Raw genomic sequence first — 22,099 nt, forward strand, 5'->3', positions numbered from 1 at the left:
TTGTTGTCCCTTCCGTTCATTCCATTCCATTCCATTTATCCATTCCATTTCCCATTCCACTCAATTCCCCTGTTTCCACCATCCATTCCCCCCTGATTCCTTCCTTCCATTTCCACCTGATTCCATTTCCTTCTTCCACTGATTCCACAATTCCATCCATTTCCACTAATTTTGATTCCACCTGATTACCTGATTACACCTGAACCACCACAGCCTAAGCCAAATCCCTGCTTACCTGATTCTACACCTGATTACACACACCACACAGGTTACCTGAACCCCACACATTCCTGATTCCATTCCCCTGTCCAGATTCCTGGTTTCCTTCCTTCCTATTCTGATTCCCTGATTCCACCTGATTCCACCCTGAACCACAGCCAAACTCCACTGCCTTCCTGAGTTTACCCACCTGATTACCTGATTGCCACTGAACCTGATTCCATTCCTGATTCCTGATTCCCTTCAATGAAACCTGATTCCTGGTTTCCTTCCTTCCACCTGATTCCTTCTAATGGCTCCACCACCACCTGATTACCTGATTCCACACCACCTGATTACCTGGTTCCTCACACAGCCTCATCCAAATCCTGCCTTCCTGATTCCATTCCATTCCCTGTCCATCCACTGATTCCATTCCAGACCATTGATTCCTTCTGGCCTGTCCATTCCATTTCCATTCCATTAAACCTTCCTGATTCCATTCCTGATTCCACTGTCCATCCACCTGGATTCCTGATTCCTGTCCACCACCTGATTCCACTAAGTTCCTGATTCCTTCCACTGATTCCACTGTCTATTAAGCTCCTTCTTCCACCTGATTCTGTCCTCCTGATTCCAGATTCTTCCTATTCCTTCTAAGACCACCACCTGTCCTAGTAGGCCTCCTGCCAGCCTGATTCCACCATGTCCATTCCATTCCTGAACCTGATTCCATTCCATTCCCTTCCTTCCATTCCATTCCCTTCCATTCCTGATTCCTGATTCCTTCCATTCCTTCATTCCATTCCTTCCTTCCTTCCACAAATTCCACCTGATTCCCTGTTTCCCTGATTCCTGAGACCTTCCATTCCATTCCATTCCTTCCTGATTCCTTCAAACTCCTGATTCCTTCCTGATTCACTAAGTTCCCTTCAGCCATCCACCACCCCTGATTCCACCTGATTGCACCACCTGAGACCACCACAATACTCCCTGACCTGATTCCTGATTCCTGGGGATTCCTGGTCCACCTGATTCCTGGTCCACCATGTTTCCTGATTCCTGGATTCATGTCCGGCTCCACTGATTCCTTCCTGATTCCTGGCCATTGAAATCCACCTGCCTTGCCTGATTACCACACACTGATTCCTGAACCATTCCCTTCCACCCTGATTCCTGATTCCTTCTTCCACCTGATTCCACCTGATTCCACCACAATACAATTGGCTCAGGGCTCCTATGTGCCTACCTGAGGATTACCTGACCACCACAATGTGGAAATCACAATGCACCAGTTACCACCTGGACCACACACAGCCTATTGGAGACTCCACATGCACACACACAGTTACACACACAGCCTGGCCAAGCTCCACACGCACACCACACAGTTACACACACAGTTACACACAGACACACACAGCCTGGCCAAGCTCCACGCACACACAGTTACACACAGACACACACAGCCTGGCCAAGCTCCAAGGGGCTCCCGCACGCGCACACACAGTTACACACAGACACACACATGCACACACATGTAACTGTGCATGTGTACGTACATGAAGAGATGTCTCTGCCGTGCACAGGAATTCTACGAACGCGGGTGCACTCACACCCACGTCCACACACAAGCAGACCGTCACCAATACTCACGGGACACGCATCACACGCCGTGGTTTAGATCTGTCTTCCCAGTCTGTGTCTCACACAATCCCACGCACAAGCTGGGCCCGTACTCTCACACACACACACACACACACACCCCCTACATGTGCACAGGAGGTCCCACGCGGAGAGATAGGGCAGCAGGAGTCCCCGCAATCAGAGCCGACGTGGGCCTTCACAGCCAGCCTGGCGGCCCTTGTTTGGGGACCAACCCTGGACACCCCATCCCTGGAGCGCAGCAGTAGGGGAGCCTGGTGGAGACGACAGACAGGCACCCGGGAGCCCCCCCCGCCAGTTCCCACCTCCCCAAACCCTACCCCTATCCCTCCTTCTCCTGCCCTGAAGTTGGAGCCAGGGAAGCAGAGGCATGTGGACGGGCCCTGGGCCCCTCCCCTAAGACTCACCCGGCCATCCGGCGTGCGTGGGCCCGAGTACGGCTGGGACTCTCCCATCAGCACAGGCCACACGTCAAAAAATTCCTGGGCAGAGAAGAGGTGAGGGTGGGGCGGTCAGCATGGGACCTGGGTCGGGCCAGGCAGGGGGTCCCTGAGCCGCCAAAGCCTCACCTTCTCCTTGGTCATGTCCAGGAGGCCCACAGAGTAGCGCTCACAGTTGAGGTAGGCCCGCACCGTGTAGAAGGCCTTGTGGAACTGCCTCTCGATGTCCGTCAGCTCCTCAAACACCTTGTTGGCCGACCACAGCAGCACCTGCAGGGAGGGGCACACCTGTGGGCCTGCGGCCACCCCACCCTCACGCCTGTCTGACCACAGCAGCACGGGGTCAACTCAAGCCTGACACACAGGTGCGCTCCCACATCTGACCACCTGCCCAGCCGTGGAGCCCGGCACAGACCCTGATTGGCGGCTCCGTGGCCAGGTTTCATCTGAGCGTGTGGCACCCACACGCGCGGGGCCTGGGAACCGGCTGGCGGTGAGGCCTCCAGGCTGCGGTCACGTCCCTGATCACTCACGAGTGGACAAGCGGAAAGTGGAATCTGCTGCTTTGACCTTCAGAGGCAAACATCCCCTCATCACTCACAAGTGGACGAGTGGAAAGTGGAATCCGCCGCTTGGACCTACAGAGGCAGACATCCGACCAGCCCTTCTTCCTCCCGGCTGCTGCAGAACCGCCTGTGGCGAGCTGGGCTTTGAGAACATCAGGCCGTGGTTTCTGGATGTGGGGCCTCCTGTGGCTTCCGCTAAGTGTCTGAGAGTGAAGCGTTGCTGACGCACTCCACGAGGTCCTGGCCAGACCCTGCGCAGGACGTCCCACCACACGGGCCCCTGGCTGCTGGGTTAGCGCTGCCGCCAGGCTCAGACTCACCCCAGGGCCCTCCTGGGTCCACCTTTCTCTGCCTCCTTGGTCAAGGTCCAGACCCAGGCCCCTCCAGGCCCCGCCTTCTCACACTCGCGGCAGCTGCTGGGTCTCCTACCGCGTGGTGCCAGCTCCCTCTCCTCTGCTGCGGCGTCCTAGCCCGGCTCTCTCCCCACCAGGCCCTCTGAAGTTCCACCCCTTGGCACTCAGCTCATGGTGGGAACAGGACCAGGCTCTCCTGTTGCCAAGAGCAGTGAGACGTTCGTAGCTTTATTTCCCAATACATTGATTTTACTGATTTTAGTTTATATTCGGTTGAATAATTGTGTGTATTTATGGGGTTTATGTGTTACGGGGTTTGGTGTGATGTTCTGATCTATGTATTTGTTGCAGAAAGATTCAGTTAAGCTAATCAACATATCCATCACCTCACCAACTTATTTTTTTGTGGTGAGAACATTGCAAATCGATTTTCTAGCAATTTGGTATATGACACAGTCATCCCTCGGTATCCTCAGGGAAACTGGTTCCAGGACGCCGCTCTGATATCAAAATCCGAGGATGCTCAAGTCCCAGATAGGAAATGGTCTAGAGTTTGCGCAGAGGTTGCACACGCCCCCCACACCTTAAACCATCTCCCATGACTCAGCACCCAGTGCAATGCAATGCCATGAAAATGGCTGTTCTACTGTATTGTTTTACTTTTTTTTTTTTTTTTTGAGACGGAGTCTTGCTCTGTTGCCCAGGCTGGAGTGCAGTGGCGCAATCTCGGCTCACTGCAAGCTCCGCCTCCTGGGTTCACGCCATTCTCCTGCCTCAGCCTCCCGAGTAGCTGGGACTACAGGCGCCCGCTGCTGCGCCCGGCTAATTTTTTCTATTTTTAGTAGAGACGGGGTTTCACCATGGTCTCGATCTCCTGACCTTGTGATCCACCCGCCTCGGCCTCCCAAAGTGCTGGGATTACAGGCGTGAGCCACCGCGCCCGGCTTTGTTTTACATTTTTATTGTTCTTTTAACTTAAAACTTTTCCCACCTAATAAATCCTCGGAAGCAAACCGCACTTACCGAGTACCCTGTGTACTGTGATTAATAGCAGCGGTGGCCGCCATGCAGCGCGGCTGACCTTGAAGCCCACGGCCCCAGCTAACGAACACTTTGCACCCTTTGACCAATGTCTCCGCTTTCTCTCTTCCTGCCCCGGCCTCCTGCAACCCCCTTTCCACTCGCTGTTTCCATGAATTCAGGGTTTTTGGATCCCACACGTGAGTGAGATCCTCGCTTCTTTCGGCCAACGGCATCCTCCAGGTCCATGCACGTCACTGTTCTTCCCTGGTGACGTCCTCAGTGCCAGCTCTGCTGTTTCCAGAGCCCCTCCCTCCCTCCCTGCTGAGGCCCGGCCCCCCAGCAGCCCTCAAGCACCAGCCTCTCTCCACACGGTGTCCGACACCTTTTTCTCCCTGAAGCCTTCCCTGAGCCATGTTTCCCCAGTGACCCTGACCCCCGCCTTCCAATCTCCGCCCGGTCTGCAGCCTACACTGACTCCTGCCTCACCGATGGGCGTGGACCCTCCTCAGTGGCCTCCGCACTCTCCTGCCCTGGCCACAGTCACGGTCCTGGAGCCGCCCTGGCCGCAGTTTTGGTCCCGGAGCCGCCCTGGCCGCAGTCACCGTCATTGAGCCTCCCTGGCTGCAGTCACGGTCATGGAACTGCTGCTGGTGCCACCCTCAGCAGAAGCTCCCAGGCTTCCCAGCCCTTATCTGAGTATGTCCCGCCCTCTGTGTCCCTGCACTGGTCAGGGGCTTTGGTCCCGTGCACGTGTGCAGAAGTCAGTTTAGTCCAACTGGAGTTAGTGGGTCCAGAACAGGACTTAGGAAAACAGCAGGTGCAAACAGCAAGGCTAGGCTGCTCTTCATAGCCCTGGGGCCTGCTGAATGGAGATGGCTCTTCATAGCCCTGGGGCCTGCGGCTCAGGAGCCTTGTTTCTGGAGACGTTTCCCTGCCGGGTCCAGGGCCTTGACACCGCCAGATCTACTGTGTGTCCTGGCATCAGGGCTGAGGGCTTCCTCTCACTCACGGTGAGATTCTGAGCTGGTTGTTGAATCCTCAGGAATTCTGAGAGCCAGTTGTTAAACATAGTCATTTTTACAATTAAATCATGTAACCTATAAACTAGAAAGTTATATTAAAAGGGAAGGTGATAGACATCTAGGCTCAGCCACCCCGCCCCTCACTGTGGGTCACTGTTGCCTGTGCTCGGGGCTTCGCTACAGCAGACGGGTTGCTGTGCTAGGGTGTCTCTCCCCACAGCTCCATCTAGCACATCATGGCGGGGCCCTAAGTCATGAAGTTGGCCAGCTCAACAGGCTCCCGCCACTGCCGGGTGTGCACAGACCATGCCCGCTCCTCCTGGCTGCCTCTCACTTCTGAATGGCTCTGCTTGCTCACAGGATGCAAGAGTTGAGGCACGTCCTCTGCCCTTGCAGCGAGCCATTGGGTCCTGACGCATGGCCGGCATGGAGGTGGGAGCCACAGTCCTGCACCCACAGGCCCTTCATGCAGCTTTGCTGCAGCTCAGATGGCTGGGCCGTGGGAATTGCTCCACTAAGCCCAACTGGCAGCTGTCCTGACAGGTCAGACAGAAACCTGAACTCTGCAGGGCCTAACCCGTGGCTTCCCTGTGGCTTCTACTGGCTCTGATGGGAATGTCCGAGAGGCTTTTCAGAAAGGGAGTGGCAGGGGCCTCCAGTCCGGAGGGTGCCTGGGACAGAAGGTAGTTCCTGATTGTCCAGGTGACGGCCCTGGACAGAGGGAGGGGTGAATGCTCGGAGGCTGCTTTAATCCCAGTGACCAGCTTTCCTTCCACAGCTCAAGGAGGAGGCAGACGAAGTGCAGGCATTGGGTGGACCTCGGGGGCCAATCTTTGCTCATCACAAACTTCTATTTTCAAAAAGAGCCGTGAGGCAGGCCTGTGCCTCGTGCAAGTCAGGATGCCTAAAAATGCCGTTCAGAGGGGAAGGCCCAGAAACAGCTTTTCCTAGGATTGGGCAACGTCGGGTGCAAAATCAAAAGTCTCGCATGGAGACACAAGGTCATGTGTTAGAACCTTGAGCTGGTCTCCACACGCCTGCAGGCTGAGAGGCTGGAAACAAGGGGTTTCCTAGGTGTTGGCAATTCAGTTATTGCCTGGTTTAGAGCTGGGGTGACCAGACAACAGAATGGGCAAACATGCCTGACTCTTGGATCTTCCTTCCTTCCTTGACGCAGTTTTGCTCTTGTTGCCCAGGCTAGAGTGCAGTGGCATGATCTCGGCTCACTGCGACCTCTGCCTCCTGGGTTCAAGCAATTTTCCTGCCTCAGTGTCCTGAGTAGCTGGTGTTACAGGCCCACACCACCATGCCCAGATAATTTTTTTGTATGTTTTAGTAGAGACGCGATTTCACCATTTTGGCCAGGCTGGTCTCGAACTCCTGACCTCAGGTGATCTGCCCTCCTTAGCCTCCCAAAGTGCTGGGATTACAGGCGTGAGCCATCACACCTGGCCAGAGCCACACTTTTAAAACTGAGGTCTGTTGCTGGGTGGTCCCTGCTGTGGACCAGATTACGTGCCCCTCCCCCCGTGCATCTGTGAAGCCCTCACCCCAGATGTGACGGTGAGTGGAGGTGGGGCCCTGGGGGATGATTAGGGTTAGGTGAGGTCACGAGCGTGGGGCCCCCACGAGAGGATTGGTGCCCTTATGGGACGAGGACACAGCAAGCCAGGGAGAGAGCCCTCGCCAGAAACAGAACTGGTCAGCACCTTCATCTGGAACTTCGCCCCCTCCAGAAGTGTCAGAAGCGAATGCCTGCTGTCTAAGGCGCTTGGTGTGTGGTATTTTGTTATGGCAGCTCAAGCTGATACGGGAGCAAAAGCAAACCACAAGCAAGGGCGCGGAAGCTGCTGGCACCCTCAGCTGCAGCCAATGTTCAATACAGCCCAGTTCCGGGCCAGATGGACCCCAAATCCCACACTCAAGGCTGATTTGCCCCAGTTCCTGCTTTGGCCAAAAATTACAAGTCACGCTAAAAGGCGAGAAAAAGCAACAGTCCATAAAGACAAAGCAAGCTCAGAACCAGACTCAGATGTGACACGAAGTTGGGAATTATCAGACTGGGAATTTAAAATTACTATGATCAGGCTGGGTGAGGTGGTGCACGCCTGTAATTCTAGCACTTTGGGAGGCCGAGGCGGGCAGTTCAACTGAAGTCAGGAGATCAAGACCAGCCTGGCCAACATGGTGACAACCCATCTCTACTAAAAATACAAAAATTAGCTGGGCCGTGGTGGTGGGTGCCTGTCATCCCAGCTACTCAGGAGGCTGAGGCAGGAGAATCACTAGAACCCAGGAGGCAGAGACTGCAGTGAGCCAAGATGCTGCCACTGCACTCCAGCCAGGGCCACAGAGCAAGACAATAAAAAAAAAAAAAAAAAAAAAAAAGTAAAATTACGATGATCAATATGCTAACGGCGCTACTAGAAAAAGGAGGCAGCACATGAGAGCAGACGGTAACATAAGCAAAGAGATGGACGCTCCGGAAGGACAAGGCTGCTGGAGCACAGGAGATGCCAGGAGGAAATGCAGAGCGCCGTGGCCCGTCCAGAGGCTGCGTGTATCTGAAGGAGAAATGCAGAGGGAACCACGAGCGGAGGCAGCAGAGCAAAGAGACAGATACAGAAGGTGCCGGAGGGCGGCGGGTGCCGGGAGGAGCCGAAAGAGGGAAGGGGAAGACATGGTGGAAGTAATATTGGCTGAGATTTGCCCACATTATTGACAGACACCAAACCGCACATCTAGGATGCTCAGTGACTGTGAAAAAAGACAAATGTCAAAAAATGGATCCTAAGGCACATCATATTCAAACTGCACAAAACCGAGCTGAAAACCTCGAGGGAAGCTGGGGGTGGGGGAACATCTGACCAAGGGTGGAAGCAGACGTTGGAAACAGCTCATCAGAAACGATGCGAGCGAGAGGAGAGTGGAGTGAAGTATTGGAAGTGCTGAGAAGAAAAATGTGCTAACTTATAATTCTATATCCAGTAAAGTTCTCCTTCAGAAGTGAAGGAGAAATAAAGACTTTCTCAGATAAACAGAAACTGAGGAACGTGTTACCAGTGGTCTGGCCCTGCAGAAAATGTTCAGAAAAGTTCCTTGGAAACAGGAAGAATGAGATAGATCAGAAACTCGCATATGCGTGAAAAAAGGAACAGCAGCAGAAAACAAATAAATGACAGGAAAGTAACATATTTTCTTTTTCTTAATTTCTCTAATAACTATTTGTTCAAAGTAATAATAGTAACAGTATATTACATGATTATAGCACAGGGATGAGTAAAATAAATGACAGAAATTTTGTAAGTGTGGAAGTGAGAAATTGTAGGTACATTGCTGTGAGATAGCTGCACTCTAGTGAAGCAGTATAATGCTATTTGGAAGAGGGCTTAGAGTAGTCATAAATGATTATTGCAAATTCTGGGGAAATGCTAAATTTTTTTAGAAAAACAAGTATAGCCAGGCGCAGTGGCTTACGCCTGTAATCCCAGCACTTTGGGAGGCCGAGGCAGGTGGATCACCTGAGGTCGGGAGTTCAAGACCAGCCTGACCAACATGGAGAAACCCTGTCTCTACTAAAAATACAAAATTAGCCGGGGTGGTGATATATGCCTATAATCCCAGCTACTCGGGAGGCTGAGGCAGGAGAATCACTTGAACCTGGGAGGCGGAGGTTGCGGTGAGCTGAGATTGCGCCACTGCACTCCAGCCTGGGCAAAAAGAGCGAAACTCTGTCTCAAAAAAAAAAAAAAAGAAAGAAAGAAAAAGAAAAAGAAAAACAAGTATAACTGATAAGCTAAGAGAGGAGAGAGTATGGGATAAGATGCTCGATTAAAACCAGAGAAGGCAGAAAAAAGAGGGGATGATAATAATAAAGACTAAGTGCAATGCAGAGAAAACAGTTAAGAATATGGTATATATATTAATCCAACTATATCAATAATCACTTTAAGTGTGAATAGCCTAAATACACCACTTGACAGATTTTCAGAGTGGATAAAAAGAACTAAGACCTGACCCTATATATATATGTTGTCTGTAAAAAACCCACTTTAAGTATAAAGACACACATAGTTTAAAAGTAAGGAATGAAGAAATATATCCTATGCTAAAATGAATCCAAGGACACTGGGGTAGCTATATTAATTTAGACAAAGAGTACTTTAGAACAAGGAAAATGATTGGTAGAAGGGGCATCACAACATGATAAAGGGGTTGTTTCTCTATGAAGACATAAAAATCATTCATGTTCATACATCTAATAACAAAGCATCAAAACACATGAAACAAAAGCTGATAAAGCTGTAAGGAGAGACACATCCTCCACTACTGTTGGAGACTTACTACCCTCTATCAGAATGAGCACATCCAGCAGGCAGAGGCTCAGTAAGAACATTGCTGAACTAAACAACACCGTTGGCCAGGCGCGGTGGCTCACGTCTGTCATCCCAGCACGGGAGGCCGAGGTGGGTGGATCACCTGAGGCTGGGAGTTTGGGACCAACCTGGGCAACACGGTGAAACTCCATCTCTACTTAAAAATATAAGAAGTAGGTGGGTGTGGTGGCACGTGCCTGTAATCCCAGCTACTCAGGAGGCTGAGGCAGGAGAATCACCTGAATCACAAGGTGGAGGTTGCAGTGAGCTGAGATCGCACCATTGCACTCCAGCCTGAGCGACAGAGAAAGAATCAGTCTCAAAAAAAAAAAAGACAAAAATAAAAAATAATAAACAACACCGTTGTTCGACTGGACATAATTGACATCTACAAATTATGTTATTCACCAACAGCGCAATATACATTCTTCTCAAGGTCACGTGGAGCATACAGCAAGATAAACCACATTCTGGGCCATAAAATACATCTTAACAAAATTTTGAAAATAAAAATAATGAAAAGTATGTTCTTATAGTGCAATTAAATTAGAAATCAGTAACAGAAATACAGCTGAAAACTTTAAAATGGATTTAACAACACACTTCTAAATAACAGATGGGCCAGAGTCTCAAGAGACCTTTTAAAAGGGTTTGAACTCGGCCAGGCGTGGTGGCTCATGCCTGTGATCCCAGCGCTTCTGGAGGCCAAGGCAGGCAGATCATGAGGTCAGGAGATCGAGACCAACCTGGCTAACATGGTGAAACCCCATCTCTACTAAAAATACAAAAATTAGCCGGGCGTGGTGGCGGGCGCCTGTAGTCCCAGTTACTCGGGAGGCTGAGGCAGGAGAATGGCGTGAACCTAGGAGGCAGAGGTTGCAGTGAGCCAAGATTGCGCCACTGCACTCCAGCCTGGTGACAGAGCGAGACTCCGTCAAAAAAAAAAAAAAAAAAAATAGATTTTGAACTAAATAAGAGTAAAAATACACAACCTATCAGAATTTGTCAGGTGCAGGGAAAGCAGTGCACACAATAAAAAGGAAGAAAGATCTAAATCAATACTCAAAGCTTAAGAAACTAGAAAAAGAACTTCAAATCAAGCCTAAAGCAAGCAGAAGAAAATAAATAATAATTATGACAACTCTATGCCTCAAAATTTGATTTTAACTGAGATGAAATAGACTGATCACTAGAAAGACACAAACTACCAAGACTCACACCAGGCGAATTAGAAGAATCTGAAGAGTCCTCTGAGTATTAAAGAAATTGAATCAATAATTAATAATCATCCAAAAAGAAAGCACCAGTCCCTAATGGTTTCACTGGTGAATCTGACCAATCATTGAGGAAAGATATTATGTCAATTCACTACAATCTCTTCCAAAAACAGAAGCAGAGGGAGCACTTCTATCTTATTCGATGAGGTCAAAATTATCCTAATAGCAAAACCAGATAAAGACATTATAAGAAAGAAAAACTACAGACCAATGTAGTTCACGAATATAGATGCAAAAATTCTTTTTTTTTCCTTTTTTTGAGATAGAATCTCATTCTGTCGTCAGGCTGGAGTGCAGTGGCGTGACCTTGGCTCATTGCAACCTCCACCTTCCGGGTTCAAGTGATTCTCCTGCCTCAGCCTCCCGAGTAGCTGGGACTACAGGCACCTGCCACCTCGCCCAGCTAATTTTTGTATTTTTACTAGAGACAGGGTTTCACTATGTTGGCCAGGATGCTCTCGATCTCTTGACCTTGTGATCTGCCCACCTCAACCTCCCAAAGTGCTGGGATTACAGGCTTGAGCCACCGTGCCCGGCCTATAAATGCCAAAATTCTTAACAAAACATGGCAAGACCAATTTAACAATGTATGAAAATAATAATTACACTACATAACCAGGTGGCATTTATTCTAATTATGCAAAGCTTGTTCAAAATTTGTTCAGAAAACACATGATGTTATCAATCAATGCAGAAAATAATTGGAAAAATCCAACATTCATTCAGAATAAAAACAATTAGCAAACTAGAAATAGAGGGAACTTCCTCAACTAGATTTTAAAAATTCAACAAAAATCCTAGAGCTAAAGGCATTCTTTTTTTCTTTTCTTTTCTTTTCTTTTTTTGAGACAGTGTCTGTTGCCCAGGTTGGAGCGCAGTGGTGAGTTGCTGGGACTGCTGGCACACGCCACCATGCCTGGCTAACATTTTTGCAATTTTTGTGGAGATGGTGTTTGACCATGTTGCCCAGGCTTGTCTCGAGCTCCTGGGCTCAAGCTATCTGCCTGCTTTAGCCGCCCAGAGTGCTGGGATTACAGGCATGAGCCACCGCGCTGGACAATGTCATTCTTTTTTTTGTTTTGTTTTATTTTTCAGATGCAGTTTCACTCTTGTTGCTCAGGCTGGAGTGTGATGGCACAATCGTGGCTCACCGCAACCTCCGCCTCCCAGGTTCAAACGATTCTCCTGCCTCAGCCTCCTGAGTAGCTGAATTTACAGAAATGTGCCACCACGCCTGGCTAATTTTTTGTATTTTTAGTAGAGATGGGGGTTTCTCCATGTTGGTCAGGCTGATCTCGAACTCCCGACCTCAGGTGATCCACCCACCTCGGTCTCCCAAAGTGGTGGGATTACAGGCATGAGCCACCGTGCCTAGCTGGGCGATGTCATTCTTTTTTTTTTTTTTTTTTTTTTCCTTGAGGCAGAGTCTGGCTCTCTTGCCCAGGCTGCAGTGCACTGGCCGGATCTCAGCTCACTGGAAGCTCCGCCTCCTGCGTTCACGCCATTTTCCTGCCTCAGCCTCCCGAGTAGCTGGGACTACAGGCGCTCGCCACCTCGCCCGGCTAGTTTTTTGTGTTTTTTAGTAGAGACGGGGTTTCACTGTGTTAGCCAGGATGGTCTCAATCTCCTGACCTCGTGATCCACCCATCTCGGCCTCCCAAAGTGCTGGGATTACAGGCTTGAGCCACCGCGCCCGGCCGATGTCATTCTTAATGGTGAGAAAGCGGATGCTTTCTCCTAAGATTGGGAATAAGGCAAAGATGTCTCCCTCCTCTCACCACTCACATTCAACATTATACTTGAAGTGCTAGCTAGTGCAATAAGACGAGAAAAAGAAATACAATGTATATAGATTGAGAGGGAAGAAAGCTATCTTTGTTTGCAGATGACATGATTGTCTAGGTAAAAACACCAAATAATCAATAAAAAACTCCTGGCTCAGTGCAGTGGTTCACGCCTGTAATTCCAGCACTTTGGGAGGCTGACGTGGGCAGATCACCTGAGCTCAGGAGTTTGAGACCAGCCTGGCCAACATGGTGAAATCCTGTCTCTACTAAAAATACAAAAATTTGGCAGGTGTGGTGATGCACATCTGTAGTCTCAGTTACTTGGGAGCCTGAGGCAGGAGAATCGCTTGAACCTGGGAGGTAAAGGTTGCAGTGAGCCGAGATTGTGCCACTGCACTCCAGCTTGGGTGACAGAGTGAGACTCTGTCTCAGAAAAAAAAAAAATGTGTCTCTGATGGCTGTGTGTGGGGCTGTGGTCAGGGCCTCATGGGTCCCCCAGGAGCTGGGATGCCTGGCTGGCCTGCCCCGGCCACACAGCCCAACAGACCTCGGTTTTAAAGGTGTGCCTGTGACAGTACTTGGTGGGCCCCCTGGACATGACCAAGGAGAAGGTGAGGCCTCGGGCACTCAGGGACCCCCTGCCCAGCCTGGCCTGGCTCCTGCGCTGACCGCCTCACCCTCACCTCTTCTCTGCCCAGGATACAAAGTTAACATACAGAGGTCCATTGCTTTGCTTTATAACAGCAATGAACAATTGGAATTTGAAATTAAGAACCCAATATCACTTACTTTACCATGGGAAAATGAAATACTTAGGTACAAATCTAATAAAATTATGGATTTGTATGCAAAAACTGCAAAATTCTGATGAAAGAAATCGAAGATCTGAATAAATGAAGAGAGATTCTGTGTTCATCGATTGGAAGATACATTATTTCTAAGACGGCAATTTTTCCCAACTTGATCTACAGATTTAATGTAGTCCCAATTACACTACTAGTAAGCTATTTTGTGGATATTGACAAACTGACTCTAAGGTTTATGTGGAAAGGCAACAAACCCAGAATAGCCAGCACAATACTGCAGAAGAAAGAAAAGTAGAGTGCTAACATTCCCAACTTCAAGACTTACTCTAAACCTACAGTGATCAAGACGGTCTACGATCTGGTATCGTGGACGAATAAACACATACGACAGTGGAACAGAATAAAGAGCTCAGGAACAGACTCACACCAACAGAGCCACCTGATCTTTGACAAAAGAGCAAAAGCAACACAATGGAGAAAAGGTGGCCTTTTTCAACACATGGTGCTGGATCAACTGGACTTCCACATGCCAACAACACCACCACAAAAAATTAATCCAGATGCAGACCTTACACCTTTCAGAAAATGAATCACACATCTAATGTAAAATACAAATCTATATGACTTCTAGCAGACAACAAGAGAAAATCTAGGTGACCTTGGGTTTAGTGATGAGTTTTTAGATACAACACAAAATACAATCCATGAAGGAAAAAAAATACTAAGTTGGATTTTTTTTTTCCCGAGATGGGAGTCTCGCTCTGTGATCCAGGCTGGAGTGCAATGGCATGATCTCAGCTCACTGCAACCTCCGTCTCCCAGGTTCAAGCGATTCTCCTGCCTCGGCCTCCTGAGTAAGTGGGATTACAGGTGCCCACTACCATGCCCAGCTAATTTTCATATTTTTTTAATAGAGATGGGGTTTCACCATCTTGGCCAGGCTGATCTCGAACTCCTGACATCAGGTGATTGGCCTGCCTTGGCCTCCCAAAGTGCTGGGATTACAGGCATGAGCCACCATGCCTGGCCAATTGGACTTTATTATAATAAAATTTAAAACTATTTTGCAAAATACAGTGTAAAGTGAATTAAAAGACAAGCCACATCCTGGTAGAAAAAATTTGCAAATCATTCTTCTGTTTTTGTAGAGATGGGGTCTTGCTATATTGCCCAGGTTGGTCTCAAATTCCTGGCCTCAAGTGATTCTCCCGCCTCAGCCTTCCTATAGAGGGAGCCACTGCTCCTGGTCTCAGCATCACCTTTTTTTTTTTTTTCCTCTCTCTCTTTTTTTTTTTGAGATGGAGTCTTGTTCTGTCGCCCAGACTGGAGTGCAGTGGTACGATCTCAGCTCACTGCAGGTCCTGGGCAGGAGAACCTGAGGAGAAGAACCCAGCTCCTGGGTTCAAGCAATTCTCCTGCCTCAGCCTCCCGAGTAGCTGGGACTGCAGGCATGCACCACCGTGTCTGGATAATTTTTTGTATTTTAATAGAGACGGTTTCACCGTGTTGCCCAGGCTGGTCTCAAACTCTTGACCTCAGGTGATCTGCCTGCCCTGACCTTCCAAAGTGCTGGGATTAGAGACATGAGCCACCACGCCCGGCCTGAGCATGACTTTTGAATACAAGTTTAACTTTCTCATGCCAGAAGCAGGGCTTAGTCACCCTTGACAGTTTCCAGTTCTGCACCTAAATGGCTCAAGCTGAAAGCAGCCACAAGAACTTAAAGGCATCTCTCCTGCCCAGAAGCCTGGGCTTCCCACTTCTCCCCCTTTCCTTTAGAAAAGGCCGTTCAGACATTTGCCCATGAACTTAAGGGACACGCTCTCTATTCCCTCATGTTTGCTGCTGGCAGAGCCCCTGCTCTGCCTGACTTGCCATTTCTGCCTCCTGTGAACGGTGGACCCCCAGAAAAACATCACAGAACTGCCGTCCTACCATCCTGGGCAGCACAGCAAGACTCTGTCTCTAAAAAAAAAAATTACCCAGGTGTGGTGGGGCATACCTGTAGTCCCAGCTACTTGGGAGGCTGAGGCAGGAGAATTGCTTGAATCTGGGAGGCAGAGGTTGCAGTGAGCCGAGATCGCGCCATTGCACTCCAGCCTGGGTGATAGAGTAAGACCCTATCTCCAATAAATAAATAAATAAGTAAATAAAAATAAAAATAAAACTCTTTAAATGATAAGAAAACAAATAACCTAATCAAACAGGGCAAAAGATCTGAACAGACAACTCACCAAAGATTAAGACGTACAGATGGCAGATATGTAAATGAAAAGACGTGCGACATCATCTGTCATTAGGGGATTGTAAATTACAACAATAATGAGATGCTACCGTACACCCATCAGATTGCAGTTCCACCAAACGCTGGTGAGATTGCAGAGCAGCAGGAAATATCACTCATCACTGGTGGGAAGGAACAGAGCAAGCCGCCTTCTGGCCTCAGTAAGACTGAAGGCAAAAGAAACTCTTCATCAACCCCATATTCTACTCGGTGACACTGTTCTCCATGGGGTGCGGGTGAACAATCCTAACATGGCTATACCCCTGCGCTGGAATCAGACAATTAAGTGCATGGGCGGAGGACGGCTCCCAGGCGTTCCACTGTTGGATGGGAATTCACATAGCAGCAAGAGGAAGAAGCCATATTGAGCCGTGCTGCTGTGGACCAGGGCTGGAGACGTCAGCTCGAGCACAATGGTCATGTGCAGGAACATTTGCAGCTCTGTGCACACTCAGGGGACACGCAAGGGCTGGCAGAGCATGGCTGCCTCTCGCTCTGCTGGCCGAGACGGCCTGGAAGCAGCGACCCCTGCAACCAGCACTGCCGGCCCCCAGGCCGCGGCTCCCATTACTGCTTTCCAACAGAAGGAGCTGGGCTCCCTGGAGAAGTGGCTGATGGCAAGACCAGGACAGGAAATACACAATGAGCCGGGGGCATCCTGTGGAGCTAAAAATCGAGGAATTTCAAAACCAAGCCAGGCTGAGCGCAGTGCCTCACACCAGTGATCCCAGCACTTTGGGAGACTGAGGTGGGCGGATCACTTGAGGTCAGGAGTTGGAGACCATCCTGGCAACATGGTGAAACCCCTTCTCTACTAAAAATACAAAAATTAGCCGGGCGTGGTGGTGCACACCTGTGATCGAAGCTACTTGGGAGGCTGAGGCAGGAAATCGCTTGAACTTGGGGGCAGAGGTTGTAGTGAGCCGAGATGGACCCCATCTCAAAAACAAAACAAAACAAAACAAAAATAAAAAACACATAAAAAACCAAAAAATAAACCAAAGCAAAACCCCACAGTGATGGGGTCATGTCAAAAGAGCACAGGAGCCAAGCAGAAGAGCTCCCAGTGGCCAAAGCTGGACTCACACGAGCAAGAAAATAAACAAAATCGCGTTGAATTATAACCTAAGCACACGACACTCCTAAGTCTAGACTGACATAAATAAACGGTTGAATACCTTAGTAAATGGGGAGAAGAGACAAATCTCTCATGCAAAATAATTCCAGATAAATTACACAGATGGTCTCCCTGGTCCCTGGTTCCCACGGCCCTGGCCTGTGGGAGGCCTGCTTAGATTGGTGCTGCTTGGTCAGGGGCCCTGCCCGCCTTTCCAGACTGCCCCTGAGGCAGCCCTGGGGCCAGGAGGAGGCCCCTAAACCCGCCAGATGCTGAGATAAAGACCTCAGCCTCTCGCCATGTTCAGCAGGCTCGCAGCAGGTGACCAGGGCCAGGCAGCGTCCGCAGGCAGAACAAGACACGGGGAAGGCAGGAGGTGACCCGCCGTCTTTACAGTTCTCCTTTGTGGCTCAGCCCCAAGGCCACCGTGTGGACGGCTTCCCAGCCCCAACATAAAGCCTCCTTCCCCCGGCCCACTCACTATCCATCCAGGTCTCCCCTGAGCCAGGGTCTTAGACGGGAGGACCACCTGCCCTGGAGGTCACCCCCCTGCATTTTCCCACATACCTTGGCACACCTGACTCCATAAGGTCCTTGGGCCTCCGTCCCCAACATCTCGGCCAGGGCCGGAACTGCCCTTGTACCCTCTCTCAGCCAGGGCCGGACCTGCCCCCGTACCCTCTCAGCCAGGGTCAGACCTGCCCCCGTGCCCTCTCTTAGCCAGGGCCGGACCTGCCCCCGTACCCTCTCAGCCAAGGCCGGACCTGCCCCTGTGCCCTCTCTCAGCCAGGGCCGGATCTGCTCACTCATCACTCATGCTGGCTCCTCCCAAGGTGGTCAGGGGTGGCCTCTAGGAACGGTGCCCCTTTCCCCCTCTGCAGGTGCCTCACACCCACTCTGGCCGGATCGCAGGCAGGGTCAGATGCGTCTGGCCGTTGCAGCTCGGCACAGCCACAGAAGCCGTGGGCCTCCTCTCCCTGGAGCAATGCCCACCCCGGGACCTGCCCAGGCGAGCACAATACCACCTGCCACCACCGGCCTCTGCGCAGGCAGCGAGACGGGGGAGCCGTGCTCAGCGTGTGGTACCTGGCCGCGGCGCGTCTCGCAGTTGTGGAGGTAGCTCAGGTGATAGATCTTCAGGTCCAACGTGGCGAAATTCAGGTACTTCAAGAACACCTGAAACGGGAATCGCCACAAGAGGAGTTAAAATTCCAGCTTTCAGACATGTGCCCCCGTGGGTATTTTGCAGGAGAAACATGCCCTCCTGAGGCTGTCCAGACACGCCAGGAAGCTGTGCCCAGCACACAGACATGGACTGGCACACGCAAGCTCAGGTGCACAGGGCGGGCACGCAAGCTGTCTCTCTCTCTGTCACACACACACACACACACACAGGTGTGCGCAGACAGGAGCACAGCGATGTGCAGACGAGCACATGGAGCTCAACAGCCCAGCAGACACGCAGCACAGAACACGTGGGCGGGCAGGCGGGCAGGCAGACGTGCCACACAGAACACGCAGGTGGGCAGGCAGGCAAGGAGGCAGACACGCGGCTGCCCAGGCGCCCCCCTTACTCACGTCTTCATCTTCGCTGGTGAAGAATGGGCCGTTGAGCTTGTTCACCGCCATGATCACCGCCACGACGTCTTTGCCATTCATGATGGGTGTGGCCAGGATATTCTTTGTCTTGTAGTCAGTGAGCTCATCAGCAAATGAGCTGAAGTGAGGGCACTGCCGCAGGAGAGGAAAGAGGCTAAAGAGGCTGTCGCTGCGTGGGCCTGGGGCCCACACCACTGGGGTTGCTGCTAAGCTCTGCGGAGGCCACTGCCATCCAGGTGTGAGGCGCCCGGGGGCCCTGCTGGGCACTGGAACGTGGCCACTGGGCGATGAGAGCTGGGCCTGTCCCTGTGACTCCAGCCTGGCTCCGTGCACCTCTGTGCGGAGGATGCTGGTGCCCCCCCAGTGCTCAGTCCAGCAGACCTATACAGGCCTCACGGGTGGCCCCACCCTGCCTGGCACCTCCCGTGCCATCCCACACCTGCCACCCTCCAGCAGCGTTGGGCCTCCTGGATGCTTGTTGAGCCTGCCTGCTCACCTTGTCCCTGAAGCCTACTGGTGTCCGCCACCCTCTCCTGCCTTCAGCCCCCTTCAGGACACTCCTACACTCTTCCCCAAGACACAGCCCTTGGTAGGATGCGGGATGAGCCCATTCTGATTGCGGGCTTGTTCGTGGGACACTTTAGCCAGGGCAGGTGCAGCTGGCAAGCTGGGGTGGGAGTCCTGGCAGCCCTGGGGTCTGTACGCTACCCCTCTGGACTCCCAGGCCCACACTCGCAGGGTCTGGGGCCCACTGTGATGAGAACTTTGCCTGCCTCTGGCTCCTGGGGGCTCCCCACCCACCCTCACTCCTACCCTCACTCCCACCAGATTCAGAGCAGCCCCTCCTCTCTTTGGTTTTAGGTTCCGGCCCCCCAAGGAACAGGTCAGCTGAGCTCTGCCTCTGCCCAGACGCACTGAGGGTTACTGAGACCAGGCACCCCCAAGCGACCAGGATTCTGTCCTTCAGAGAGTTGGATGTGACCCTAGACCCTCCTCTTACTTCCTGGTTCTGACATTTGTTTACATGAGGCCAGGGTGCCCTGGGGCAGTGACCCAGATCAATGGCTCCCGAGTGGGTCCTGCTGGGGTCTGGACTTCCCACCTGTGCGACCTGCAGCAGGCACAGGGCAGTTCTACGGCCTTCTCCTCACTAGTCCATGAGGCAAAAATAACAGGCTCTGCCCTCGGCCACTGCACCAGCTGAACGGGAGCTCCTGGGATGAGCCTCACATCTCGTGCTGTTTCTAGGGACGGCAGCCCTGCAGCGGCAGAGGGCGACTCCTTGCAACTTCCCTCCACCTGCTTCCCCAGAGGAAGCCTGCTGGGGGCTGGCCGAGGTGCCAGAATGCTCCTAAATGGCACCCATCCTTCCTGCTCCTCCTTTCCTGATTCTTGGAGATGCAGCTGCTGCCCATGGCCACGTGGGCTGGCGTTGAAGGAAAACCAGCGTTTAAAAATGGTGCGGCAGGAAGATGGGTGAGTGAGCCCTGGCAGGCGTGGCAGCATGGGCAGTGGGGCAATCATCCCTTTACTGGATCTGAAACAGAGGGGTGGTCCCTGAGGGAGGGCTCATCTCACTACCTGCATCCCCTAAGGGCTCATCTCGGCACCTGCGTCCCCTGAGCCAAGCACAGCACGCTCTTGCCTGCTTGTTGTGGTGCCTGTTGTGCCTGTGGCGGTTTGGACAGTGTCTCCCCCACCAGCCGTCAGTGCTACAGTGGCCACCATGTGTGCTCTCTGCTGAATTCAGATTCTCTGTGACTGTTTCTCTTCCTTTCTACCTGGAGTCCATCCTTTTAACCCAACCCTTGCCAACCTCACTGACACTCTCGCTTGGGGCCCTTCCCTGGCTGCTGACCTTCACAGCATGACACCTGGACATAAACCAGCGATTCTGGAAAGAGCACAGCGTGACCCTCAGACAGCGCCACACAGATCCACACAATGTGACCCTCATAACCCTCAGATGGCACCACACAGATCCACACAAAAGGATGCTTAGACAGTGCCTCCTGGATCCACATGTGATCCTCAGATGGCATCACACAAGATGACCCTCAGATGGTGCCACACACAAATCCACGTGACCCTCAGACAGTGCCACACGGATCCACACAGCATGACTCTCAGCTGATGCCACATGGATTCACACAACGTGACCCTCAGATGGTGCCACACAGATCACAGCATGGCACCTGGACATATACCAGCAATTCTGGAAAGAGCACAACATGACCCTCAGACAGCGCCACAGGGATCCACACAATGTAACCCTCAGAAACACAATGTGACCGTCAGATGGTGACACTCAGAACCACACAACGTGACCCTCAGACAGCGCCACAGGGATCCACACAATGTGACCCTCAGAAACACAACGTGACCATCAGACAGCGCCACAGGGATCCACACAACGTGACCCTCAGATGGTGCCCCATAGTCACACAGGCTATGGTTGATGAATGTTCAGCCTCACTTCTCTTGTCAGCTTTGTCTCTACCAGTTTCTTCCTGGATCTCAGACCTGACTGTCACTTCTCTCTGCCCCACACATTTTCACAGCTCTAGTTTCACAAAGAAAGTATGGGAACAGCCACAGAGCCTTCCCACCTCTCCCTTGTGGCCTGCCCTCCACCCAAGAACCTCACACTATTTGTCACCTTCTCTTCTTCATAGTCTCTCCCCATCCTGGGATTTAAGTGCACTCGGGACTCTGTAAAATGCTCTCTCAGCCCGTTCGTCTGCCGTCCTCTCTCCTTCACAGCTGCTCCTGGATCCCTTGCCTTCCTGGCTGCATCACTGGTCTCAGCAGGTGCCTGGCTCCATTTCAGCTCTCCCAGCTGAGGTGGGTGGGCCGCAGTTACCATCCTGATGCCAACAGCCTCTCTCCTTCACCGCTGACCCCATTCACTCCCTGGTCCTTCCAGGCCTGTGCCAGATACACCCTTGGCCCCAGCACTGAGACCTTCACCCTGAGGTTTTGTGACTGCAGCCCCTTGGTGTCTCCCCAGCCCCCATACACTTAGGAGCGAGAGGAACAGCTCCTTAGAGGTCCAGAGCAGGCAGCCAGAACTGGGGCTTGGCCACCGCGGAGGTTCTGCCAGAAGCTATGCTCCTCCGAGCAGATGGTTTTGAGTGAGGTTGCCCCTCGTTCCTCCTTCCCTGTACCTTGTCAGGCCTCTGGGAGCAGCTGGTCCAGCGACTTCCCAGGAACATCTGTACCAAGCCCCAGCTTGCACTCTGCCCTCCTCAGCTTCCCTGACACCACAGGGAATGTTTACTTTTTTGTAAATCTGCCATCAAGTCTGTGAAGAGTCCCACATGGAAACATCCGGCCGCTCTCTCACTGACACCGTCTCTCCTTTCCTCGGCGTCTGGTCACTCTGCTGCCCATGCATGGATGGGCACTTGGTACCAGCCGGGCCGCAGCCACCTTGGTCCCAGCTTGGCTGGTGCAGCTTCCAGCCTCAGTGGCTCCCTTCCCCGCCCCTGTTGGCCCAGCAGCCCGACCCCAGCCCAGCCTTCACTTCCTGGGATGACAGCCCTGCAAACTCCCCTCAGCCACAGGGACGGACCCTCAGCCTCTA

The 22,099-nt window shown here is 51.8% G+C and overlaps 1 protein-coding gene across 1 annotated transcript in view; it reads right to left on the bottom strand.

Annotated features, from left to right (window-relative positions):
• Positions 1-22,099, bottom strand: part of PDE6B (phosphodiesterase 6B) — a 44,248-nt gene that overhangs the window by 16,149 nt on the left and 6,000 nt on the right. Inside the window, exons 2-5 of the mRNA XM_031664814.1 lie at positions 18,493-18,645; positions 18,001-18,090; positions 2,433-2,573; positions 2,271-2,345 (exon numbers count right to left, since the gene is read on the bottom strand). Coding sequence (XP_031520674.1) covers positions 2,271-2,345; positions 2,433-2,573; positions 18,001-18,090; positions 18,493-18,645 — 459 coding nt within the window. The remainder of the gene's footprint in view (positions 1-2,270; positions 2,346-2,432; positions 2,574-18,000; positions 18,091-18,492; positions 18,646-22,099) is intronic.

This window comes from Papio anubis, chromosome 3 (assembly GCF_008728515.1).
Source record: "Papio anubis isolate 15944 chromosome 3, Panubis1.0, whole genome shotgun sequence".
Lineage (NCBI taxonomy): Eukaryota > Metazoa > Chordata > Mammalia > Primates > Cercopithecidae > Papio > Papio anubis.